Source organism: Perca fluviatilis, chromosome 9 (genome assembly GCF_010015445.1).
Source record: "Perca fluviatilis chromosome 9, GENO_Pfluv_1.0, whole genome shotgun sequence".
Lineage (NCBI taxonomy): Eukaryota > Metazoa > Chordata > Actinopteri > Perciformes > Percidae > Perca > Perca fluviatilis.
In genome coordinates, this window is record NC_053120.1 from 36,750,851 (window position 1) to 36,761,905 (window position 11,055).

The window sequence follows — 11,055 nt, forward strand, 5'->3', positions numbered from 1 at the left end:
TTGATTATGCGGCACGTTTTATTAAAAAATGCGATGGAATATGTGGGATATTTATGCAATTTTATGCGATGAAATTGCGGGAACTTGCAAAAATTGCGGTTTGATGAAAAAGAGAAAAAAAAAGTGACTCCCCCAACACCCTGCTTTTCGGTGATGTTCACGTCGCGTAATTACGTCACTTCATAACGTTCCCATGGCAAAAGGGGAAAATGCTGCTCTTTTTCAACTTTCTGCTAAGATATATGACTTTTTTGCAACGAAAATGTGGGGATTATGAAATCATAAAAGCCCTGCATATTTTGCGTGGAAATCGGCAATTTATGTGGCGAAAGTGTGGTGTATTTGAAAAAAATGCGGCCTCCGCATAAATATACAGACTTTGGCAAATTATGTATTGAATTATGCGATCGCATAATCGTGTTTTTCTGGAGGGACTGTATAGCGATCACATTCAACATAGGAACCAAAGTGATGAGTAAGATTCAGAGACATTCAGGTTTCCATTCTTTCAGTGGAGTAAAATCATTACACTAAAGCCTTCAGATCTTGTAGAGACCAAAGAAATTGGCATAATAAGCATGACTAAGATAAGTAGGGTGTGATACATTCACAAAAACTCTGTCGGATTTCTGCAGCTGCAGGGCGGAGCCGAGGTAACTGTCTGTGGTCCAGGGGTGGCCCTGCTGCTGAGAGCAGAAACCCTCCCTGTGGGCCTCCATCAGGGTCAGTGGGGAGGGGCGCCCCGCTCTCCTCACAAACACCGAGTGAACGAACAAGGACGAACAGTCCTTAAAGATCAACTCCACTCGTGAGTAAATGTGGTAGAGTCCAGTCTCATTGACTTGCAGGGCACCGTCTTCAGACCTGTAAGCCACTGCCCCGGATATGAACGCCCGGCCTGTCTTGGACTCCCATCGCAAAGTCTTAGGGAAGTGTTCTATTTCAATCCGCCCTGCAACAGAAGAGAAAGGATGTTATACCTCTTCTCAGTCCTATTTAGGATAGAGTACAATAGAGTATCGGTTACATTTTGATTATTATGTTACCTATCACGTGTGCTGCAGGTCTGTTGTCTTTGTCTTTTCCATTGAACTCGGGTTTATGACCTGAAACAACCGTCAGATTAGAGTCACATCATCACATCCCCTTTTTTTTTTTTTTACCTTTATTGGAAACATTTTCACTTTGTTGGGAATCATTCACGTGTGGTGAGAGTTGTTTATATTTACCAATTTGCTTCTGGGGCGTATTAAACTCAGTCACGGGTTGAACCTTATTAGTGAGACAACAGAGAAACAGAGAAATGTCAATACCACATCACACAGAGACACTCAGTGCTTCAGTGCTTTCTTCTAGAAGCCCTCTCAGAGCTGAGTCAGAGAGAGAGGAAATCCTGTCTGAGTGGACCGGTGACCACAGATGGAACGATTACGTCCATGGTTTGCACTTTTTAAATGTCAAAAGCAGAGCTGAGATGTATTAACTCTTCAAATGATAGCAGCAAAGTGAATACATTATTAAACTTTGCAGTGTTAACTTTCCAGATGTGTTCCACTCTCCCACCATACGCCTCTCCATCACCCCCTCTCTATGAAAAGGTGAGAGAAGTCACACCTTTTTATATTTGCAGCTTTTCCCCCATTAAAACAGCACAAGAAGCAATATTCGACACAATCAAATACTAATAATATTGACATTATTTCTTGACAATTGCCCAATTACTTACTTTGCGGTCACATTCTACAACCTCAAAGCTATTTATTTCCACACACTGCTGCAGTCATCATTACCAATATTAATACAGTAAAAGCTCTTTCTTTCTTTATCTCTCTCCATGTTCACTTCCACATCCATCACATCTTGCGGCCTCTTACCGTTCTCAACTCTTTCAGTTCTTGCTGCATGTGGTTAATCTGGTAGGCTTCGAACCCCAGGGCTGCAAACACGAGCAGGAAAAGAAACAGCACGACCAGGGCCAGACCGGGGCTGACTCCCATGCAGCCCCGACTCTTCTCACGGCTCCGCGCCCTCTCCTGGGCAGGCGGGAAGGACCAGCAGGGTACAAGATTGGGTGGATGGACAGAGTGCTGCGTACCTCCACCTCCATCTACAAGGAACACCTGTGGGAACGGATAGCTCTGGTCATGGCTCATGGTGCAGGTCCTGTGGGGAGACAAACTGTGCGCATCTATTGCCTCTGCACAGAAGAGGTGTGTACTTTTGTCTGAGCTCTTCGGTCTTTAAAAAAAATCATGGTTCAGCTGTCAAGGCATTCACCACCCACAAACCCCTCCTACACATATGAAGACAAGTGCACATGACTTCTCATTAACTTCCACAAGCCAAGACACTATCAAACCATCCATTTATCCCTCCCCTCTGGTCTGTATGGCTGCTTACTATTTATTTAGTACTTGTTGCATAATTACTGACTTCATTGAGCTTTATCACACAGTTTGGGTTATTTATTTGCTTACTAGTTCAACCCTGTCTTTACACTTTGTGTGTAGAAAAGTGTAGCTCAGTCTGAAGTGAAAGGAAGCTAGAGGTTTCTGACCCCCACCTCACTAACCAACCACAAGTCATCATCAGAAAGATACGTTTCTCACAAATTCCAGGAAAGGAAAGACTGAGCAACCAGGGCTACCTGCCCAGCATTTTATATGCAACGCAACAGGTCTTTTGGCCTAGGGTAACATCTATCTAATAAAGCGGGACACCTCTGTGTGTGTGTGTGTGTGTGTGTGTGTGTGTGTCTCTGCATCTGTCTTTGAAATATCTCATGAACCATTCATCCAAACTACTTCACACTTGGTTTCCTGGGTACCCAATGAACTTGGGGTTTGGATTTTGGAGCAATTTGGACAGCACTGGATATTGAATATTAAAAATAAAACTCAACGGCCGAACAATAAGCACGCAGCAGACTGTTGACATGCTCTGGACAGCAGCAGGGGTTGGTAAAATCAATTTTATTTATAGTATCAAATCATAACAAGAGTTATCTCAGGACACTTTACAGATAGAGTAGGTCTAGACCACACTCTATAATTTACAGAGACCCAAGAGCAAGCATTTAGTGCAACAGTGGCGAGGAAAACCTCGGGCAGACCCAGGCTCTTGGTAGGCGGTGTCTGACGGTGCCGGTTGGGGGTGTGATGAACGGTGGCAATAATAGTCACAATAAAGATAATGGAACTATGACTAGAAATAGTAGTTGTAGTAATTCATGGCGTAGCAGGGCACTGCAGGGCGTTACAGGGTGTAGCAGGGCGTAGCAGGACGCGGAGCAGGACCACGGCAACAGCTGCAACCAGGCCTGTCGCGATAGTCTATATATGGACTTATCACACGATATATGGAAATGAGCTCGGTAGCTTTTGGTGACGCAATATATTGCAAATGCAAATTTTTTATAATTGAAAATAAAGAGTATATTCATTTTGACCTACAAATGAACGTTACCAACATTTTTGTCGATTGCGCCTCTCATGCCTCTGTCATCTCATCTGCTTTCTGTGTCGGAGGCAGAGGCGGGGTTCAGGGTTACTCTTAAATGTGGTGACGGTGTCTGCCAACGATAATACGATATTGTTGACGAAAAAGACAACACTAAAATGTTTTCGCCCCCTCCCTCTCTCTCTCTCTCTCTCTCTGCGCATGCACGCACGCAAGAAGTAGCCTACACTGTAAGTCAGTAGTAGGCTATACAGTGGAGTTGCATATTACAGTTTTTTTCAATTGCTAAACGATAGTGGGCACGACTGGAGTCCCATGTGCAAAACTCAAACTACAGTCTGCACTACCACCAGTCACCTGAGCTAAACAGTTCACATCACCTGCAAAACTCATTCAAAGCAACACAACTCTTGACACGTGTCTCAAAACAGGCTCAGTGCAGCCAAACACTCAGAACAATCCTCACTGAGATAACACACACTGTCACTCAGAACACACTGAGAGTAAAAACACCATGATCAAACACCATTACAGAAATTACAAACTTTCATCTTCACAGTTTGAACAATTTGAGTGACTTCACACTACTCAATAGTTTAAAAGGAAAAGATGTAGATTGTATAATATACCAATTTTTACACAAGGTAAACAAGAAGGAATAAAAAAAAGCAGTTTTCTTCAATATAGTATTTTGTCTCTAGTAATTTATGGAATTACTGGGGAAAAAAAACTAAAGGTACATAACAGTAACAAAGAATAGTGTGACTAATCCTGCCTCTCTCCAGCATCATGTGGCAAGTTTTCTTCATCACATTGAATGTCTGCATCATCTCTAAATAACAAATGAATGTGGTGTTTCCACTGCTTTCACCTCCATTACTTTCTGAAAAACAGTAAGAACGCAGTTTTACTATTGTAAAGATATAGTGTTTTTCACTTTTTTTGTATAGCGGTGTACATAACCTCAGACATCTTACCTGGACATATTGGTATCTTTGCTCTTTTACCAGTTTCTCTCAAACGTTACAGTGTAGAATTGTTTCATTCTTATTTGGCGTTTGTATACAAAAAAGGCTTTCTGATCTTTCTCTGTATAAATACCGTATATGTTCACTAACTAGTCTAAAACAAGACACCTGCTTAGGCTTTCAGCTAAAATTCCAATCAGCAGTGTTTGATAGGCACCAGACTGAAATCTATTCTGTTTTGAATGTGTGGTTAACAGTTTTGACAGCAGTGTGTTAGCATTTGAACAACGTGCTTTAAATCTACAGTGTTGTGCACGTTGTGGTTAAAGGCATGGGATAAGTGTCAGTGTCAGTGTAGAGTTTTGAAAACTTTCAAGCGATGAAAAACGAACTAGAGATTGAACTGCTGTTGTGCAGACTGCAGTTAGAGTTTTGCACATGTGACTCCAGTTGTCGTTTAGCAATCGAAAAAAAAACTGTAAGTAGTTCGGGGTCCTTCTGTAAGTCATTTTGGGGTACAAATTGGTTTTGGAGAATTCTACAACCAGCAATACCACAGGCCAAGCAATCGGCCCGTTCAAAAAAATTTTCAACTGGCACTGCACTAGTACTTTTAACATAGGTGGGGATTCCTTTTTTGCACTTTTTCACATTTAAACCATGTCCTGAATATTTATCTTTGGTATTCAACGCGTTTAAAAATGCATTATTAATTATTATTAAAGTTGTATTACTTTATCAGTCTTTATGAGACACAGTGTGTAAGTAAACAGTGATACAGCAGTTTCAGTAGCACACAGCGTATTCTTGGTGGGAAGACGCTGCTGCCACATGAAAAGGCCATATGTATCTGCATTGGCTTTCCTGCATGTGAAAAGCTGGTAGCGAGAGACAGTGATACTTTAATGGGGGTGAGAATTAACCCCAACCAATACCTCAGAGATGAGCTTACAGGAAAGTCACGTACTCAGCCTTTATTCCTCTCTGCTCAGTGAAGAGTTAATACCATTGTGGTCTTTCTGCCACTTTTTGCGTTTGTTACTTAGAATGCATAACAATCACTGTGCGCCTTCATTGCGGTTGCAACCGTTTCCATGAGAGGGCTTTGGTGATTTTTGATAAAGGGCATCTTTTTGACCTCATAGATGGAATTCATTGCAAGAAATTAGCAGCCTTGCAGTGCAGACCAGGGTGCCTACAATAAAACTTTGTTAAACTGCTTTGTTATGATTTACATCAATTGTAAAGCTAAGCCAGTCTGATATACTGTATTGTCTAACTTAGTCTTTGATTTGTATGTATTTTGGTACCTGCGCAGGAAGCTGGGAGGCCTCTGCCCTGTCCACTGTTGCAAAACTTTCATTTCCTTTCTCCAGACCCCTGCAGAGACAAATGGAAGTTGCAGTATGCATACAGAGCTCTAACTAAAAGGGTAATTACGTCAAACTAAACCATAAACTGCACAGGGTGTCTGCACTCTCTGAGCTGATGTGTCTGTTTCCCAGAAGTGTCATGCAGTCCTCGCAGCAGCAGCAGCATCTGCAGAGTGGGTTGTAGTGGGTGGGTAGGGTTGTGGGGTCTAACCAGGTCGTGCTCCGAACTGCTTCTCCAGTTAATATAACCGGGCAATGACACTAAAATGAATCACTGAATCAGCAAGTATCTCTGTCTATTACCGTCTGTTTCTCACAGCCTCCCTGCTTTCTGTTGCATAAAGGAGATGCTTGTGGTCATGATGACTGATTACGTACCTAAATGCAGTACTGCCTGACAATGACACAGATTGTCTCATGCTGAAATGAATGACATTACTCTCGACATGCAAACATACCTTTTCCCTTACGCAGCAGGTGTTGTGAGCGGGGCTTTAATATTCAGATTTTCTGTATACCAATTACATGTCGAGGTATCGCCGTGATGCAGTCCTAGTCATTTTCAATTCAGTTCAGTTCAATTTAGCTAATGTCTATCACAACATCTTAGATTTTGTCCATGTGACCCACCAATGGAAGCCTTTGAATGAACAAAGAGCACTCAAGATGTTCCATAAAATACTTCATTGTAAAATTTCATGAGCACGTAAAAACGTTACGTGTCACACTCCTCATCAGAAGAAGAGTAACAGTCTAGTCCCAGCACGTGACCTGTCCTCTCCTCTGTTGTCCCAGTGATGGATGATTTCCCAGGTATCCTTTCTGCTGCTTCAAAGGCTGACTTACAGTCACGGACGACACTTTTCTGTCCAACGACAGATCCCACCGTTGCACCGCCATCGTTCTGTGTGTCTCCGCTCTGGGTTGAAAACGTTTGCCTTGATGAAGCGTTAACGAGGTTTGGCAGGCCAGACTGCAGCACTCTGGCTAGGCTCTGTGTTTGGGAGGAGCCGCGCTGAACTGACGGTCCTCTGAACGCAGCAGTGGCCACCGCCAGCCTTGTATGGTCGAAGGAGAGGGGCTGGTCCTGGTCTGCGCGGACGGCCTCCGAGGTTTCGGAGTTTGGCTTGGTGGGGACAGGGGTTTGAAACCTGGTCGCTGAACGTCTCTCAGGGGCTGAGGTTTTGTGACATCCTGTCCAACTGCGGGCCAAGTCACTCTCACCTCCACTCAACTGACTGCTACCGTCATATGACTCACAGGGCCGAGGGTTCTTCACTGTAAATGAAAGTGAAGATAGATCGAGGCATGAAGGTGAGCTACTGGTGTCTTGAAGGAATAGTTCACCCAAAATGAAATTCAGTCAGAAACAAAGTGTATTAGACAAGTAATAGCATTTTAGGATTATACCGATTTAGGTCTGTCAGAGAGGGCTTTTTTCTTCTTCTTTTTTTTAAATAATCAGCAGCAGTGATCAAAAGTATCTGGAGGTAAAATGCATCCCTGAGGGGATACGGAATAGAATGTAGAAGACTTGATACAGTATCACTGAGTTATATAATGTGCATAATTTACAAAATATACCGTTTTTAATATGAGAAAGAAGACAGGAGCTAGGGCTGGGTGATATGGAGAAAATCAAATATCACAATATTTGTGACCAAATACCTCGATTTCGATATTTTGACGATATTGTAGTCTTGACTATTGGTGCTTTCACAAAATATTTACACAATGAGATTTTTGATAAATAATCATCAGTAATGTGGATATAATGACTAAGTGGGTAAAGGCAAATAATAGAACAGCTAGAACAGTCTGGTAAGTTCAGAAAATGACATCACTTTACTGTAATGCAGCCTTTAAAACCAGGAAAAGACAAAACGTATGCCATATTACGATATCCAAAGTCTAAGACGATATCTAGTCTCATATCACAATATTGATATAATATCGATATATATTGCCGAGGAGGCCTGGTTGGTGAAAGAGGGAATCAGCATTATCAGTAGGGCTGCACAATGTGAGTAAAATATGCAATAACGTTATATACCACTATAACGGTATTACTTGGGATAAATAAACAGGTATTATTGTGTACTTAGTTCTGCCTTTCTGCTGCTTTCAGTATACTGCTGAAATACAACAAAAATTGCTTGTTAAATAAAAAAATCCCTGCATTACTTATACATAGAGCGATATGTTTATATATATGTTTATTAAACATTATTGCACAAGTTGATATCGCGATGGCGATAGAAAAACGATATATTGTGCAGCCTGCCTGGTTATTCAGAGTTCTAAAAGTTCTGGAAACTACCATAAAATGACTATTACGATTATTATATATATATATATATATATATATATAGATGCAATGTAGATATTGCATTAAAGATCAGCCACTTCTTTCTACAACAGTCAAGAACCCTTTTGCAATTCTGTAAGCACATAATGTAATCTGAAAACTGCTGTTCTGATTAAAAAAACAATGCAACTGATCTCAGCTGGTATTCTGTCTGTAATGGAGAGGAATGGAAATTTCTAAGTGACCCCAAACTTTTGACCGGTAGTGTATATACTGTATCCATGTTTTGTTTTAAAACAATTTCTACTTTACACATTTTTTTCTACCACTCTGTTGGGATATTCAACCATGCTAAACATGGATCTGCCCCGGCCAACTTGCAATGTGCTGCCCTGACGCACAAGCTTCACCTGTTTTTCCCGCCACCATTCTGGAATGAAATATTCTTTAAAAGAGTCAAAACAAGATGAGGAATATATCTCTAGAAGCTGTTAGCTAATAAGAAAACATGCTTTTATTGCATGTGAGAGATTAGTCATAAGCTTTGACACACTGACCGATACTTGGAGAGTCTTGTGCCTCTGATCTTCGTTTGCAGTATGCTCGAGGAGTCCATGGCTTATGTTTGCAGGTGGGGTCCAGAACTCGCAGTTTGGCAATGAAGCTCTTGTACTCTTTTTCTAAAGCCTCAATGTGCAGCTGGAACTCGGCTATCTTCCTCTCCGGGTAATGAGACAGCTGGGATTGCTGAAAGGGAAAAGACAAACACTGATATTATTCAACTTTACACAGGGAATTCAGAGTCATTAGAAACCACGTTCTGTATAATCAATTTGACACATTACTGACAATTCACTTACTTGCAAATAATACTCTATTTCATTCTTGATGCCGGGGATCCACTTTTTCACAGAGGAAGTTGAATTAAGAGTAGACTGCAAATAAAAGAGTTGGCTCAAACAAACTAGTCCAAATAAAAGTGAGTTAAGGCGAAGTGTTAACAATTCTTTATTACCAGCCTGGGTCTCCGCTCGTGGACATCTTTGAGGCGTCCCTCTGTAAATGATATATTGAAAGAAAACATTAGTTTAGGTGCCTTAACCCTTGTGTTGTCTTCCCGTCGACCACATCACTTTTTGCTTTTTCTGGGTCAAAATTTTAAGTGAAAACTTTTTTTTTTTCAACATTTTGTTGTTTTTGTTCGACACTTGTCACTTTACCTGATGTTTTTGTTGATTTTTTTCCCAGTTTTTCTGTCACTATTTCCGACGTTTTTGTCGATTATTTCCAGCAATTTATCTGGATGTTTTGTCAATTTTTTCCAGCAATTTTTGGGATGTTTTTGCCGATTTTTTGTCTCACATTTTTTTTACCTTTTTGTCACTTTTTTTCAACGTTCTTTTGTAATTTTTTTTTTCTTTCTTCAAATACGATAAACGATAAAACCCCCCAAACACCCAAATTCGATAAAAGTAGTGAACTGATCATTTATTTTACTCGTGAAGATGGTTGTATGGAACCATCCACGTTATTTTCTTTGACAATTTGGTTGAAAGAAACATCTTACATGCAGCACCTTAGTTAATTTCCTTCTTTCATTTCAACCAGATGGAGTTAATCTGTGAGGTAGCATCATTGTCAGTTAGCTAACAGTTAAAGCTAACATTAGCTGTCCGTACAGCACGGTGTTTTTATCGGCCAAATATGAATTACATTGGACGTTATTGCTACTAGCTGCTTGTGCTTACCCTCTCTCTCTTTCTGAAGCCACAGTCTGTTCAATTTCCCTTGTTGTTTCTCCTCGTTTCTTGCCATTTCAAACTTTACTAGCTACTACTCCAGAGTCTGCAGCAGGGGATAGTATTACAAAACAATGTCACGTGACCCATAGTAGCAGTCATGTGACGCTAACATACCGCAAGAGCAACTCCCAACGTCATCACACGTGCGCTTACCTGTACAACCAAAGACTTATTAATAATATATTCATGAATAATATTATAATATTTATTATGTATAATGTATAAATTACATGAGGCAATTATTCAAATGAAAATGAAATTAAAGATACAGTTTAAAGGTGCTGACTGAACCAATGCCTGTTATTATTACAATGGAGTCACAGATTTGTTTTTCTGAAAGATAAACCCCATACTTAAAAAAAAAAAAACAGAATATTGTTAACAGAGTCCTTAATTAGCCTACTCTTCTAACTATGGTTGCAATGATCTGATACATTGCATACATTCAGCTACATTCACTCATTCAGTTATGGTGGAACAGGCCCAGTTTTTAGTGCCACAGCAATCCCAGGCCTCGTGTTACTTACCTTATATAACACCTATTCAGTGGCTCGATGGTGTTTTAAACCCCCAACGTCTCCTTCCAGGCAGCGCTGCGACCTCAAGGCTAGGTTGACTTCAAGGCACCTAACTTTAACCTTAACCCTAACCCTAACCCTAACCATAATCATTGCCTAATACTAGTGCCAGTGCTGCCTAGAAGGAGACGTTGGGTGCTTAAAACACAGATAAACTATTCATTGAGTCTCAAAAAGTGAGGTAGGCTATAACAGGTTTTACATTTGGGCAAAAGAGAGCACTGGTATCGGATGAGTGCTCGCCTTGGTTTCAGCAGACACCCTGAGCGTCAGCATAAGAAGAGAAAAAAGTTAGATCAGTGCATACTTCTAACCATCTGGATTAAAAACAATACGTCCACTGTAACAACATGAATTTAGAAGTTGCAACTCTATTTTCTAATCCAGAATCCTAACATCTGCACTGGATTACACTAACTGCAACTGCTGATGCCTCATATTAGCTTCAGCTGAACTTAAGAAAGTAAATTGTAACAGACACAAAGTTATTAAAATTACATTTTTATATTTTTTACATTAATTCAATTATTTATATTTTTTACATTAAAGTTGCCTACAGGTTTTGGA

General features: G+C 40.6%; 2 protein-coding genes across 3 annotated transcripts; both read right to left on the reverse strand.

Moving 5' to 3' along the window:
• Positions 1–250: 250 nt before the first annotated feature.
• On the reverse strand, positions 251–6,376 carry faslg (Fas ligand (TNF superfamily, member 6)). Of its 2 annotated transcripts, XM_039812185.1 has the most exons (6): positions 6,259–6,376; positions 5,738–5,807; positions 1,875–2,163; positions 1,230–1,272; positions 1,047–1,106; positions 251–952 (listed from the first exon to the last, which is right to left on the reverse strand). In XM_039812185.1, exons 2-6 carry the CDS (start codon positions 5,788–5,790, stop codon positions 540–542), a joined length of 858 nt encoding a protein of 285 aa, XP_039668119.1. In that variant the 5' UTR covers positions 5,791–5,807; positions 6,259–6,376; the 3' UTR covers positions 251–539. The 2 variants fall into 2 exon arrangements, with proteins under 2 accessions (XP_039668119.1, XP_039668118.1); XM_039812184.1 differs by lacking the exon at positions 6,259–6,376 and having other exon boundaries at positions 1,875–2,120; positions 5,738–6,160.
• Positions 6,279–10,016, reverse strand: si:dkey-86e18.1 (uncharacterized protein LOC557342 homolog). Its single transcript, XM_039812183.1, has 5 exons — positions 9,857–10,016; positions 9,124–9,164; positions 8,969–9,043; positions 8,666–8,855; positions 6,279–7,078 (listed from the first exon to the last, which is right to left on the reverse strand). The coding sequence occupies exons 1-5, from the start codon at positions 9,921–9,923 to the stop codon at positions 6,516–6,518; spliced, it is 936 nt and encodes a 311-aa protein (XP_039668117.1). The 5' UTR covers positions 9,924–10,016; the 3' UTR covers positions 6,279–6,515.
• Positions 10,017–11,055: the final 1,039 nt, after the last annotated feature.

Coding starts and splice junctions, on each gene's coding strand:
- si:dkey-86e18.1 (XM_039812183.1), bottom strand. CDS start 9,923: ATGGCAAGAAACGAGGAGAAACAACAAGGGAAATTGAACAGACTGTGG. Junction 9,165..9,856: donor GCTTCAGAAAGAGAGAGAGG/GTAAGCACAAGC, acceptor TATCATTTACAG/AGGGACGCCTCAAAGATGTC. Junction 8,856..8,968: donor AAATAGAGTATTATTTGCAA/GTAAGTGAATTG, acceptor TTTCCCTTTCAG/CAATCCCAGCTGTCTCATTA.
- faslg (XM_039812184.1), bottom strand. CDS start 5,839: ATGCATACTGCAACTTCCATTTGTCTCTGCAGGGGTCTGGAGAAAGGA. Junction 2,121..5,737: donor CCTCCCAGCTTCCTGCGCAG/GTACCAAAATAC, acceptor CCGTTCCCACAG/GTGTTCCTTGTAGATGGAGG. Junction 1,273..1,874: donor AACTGAAAGAGTTGAGAACG/GTAAGAGGCCGC, acceptor CTCACTAATAAG/GTTCAACCCGTGACTGAGTT.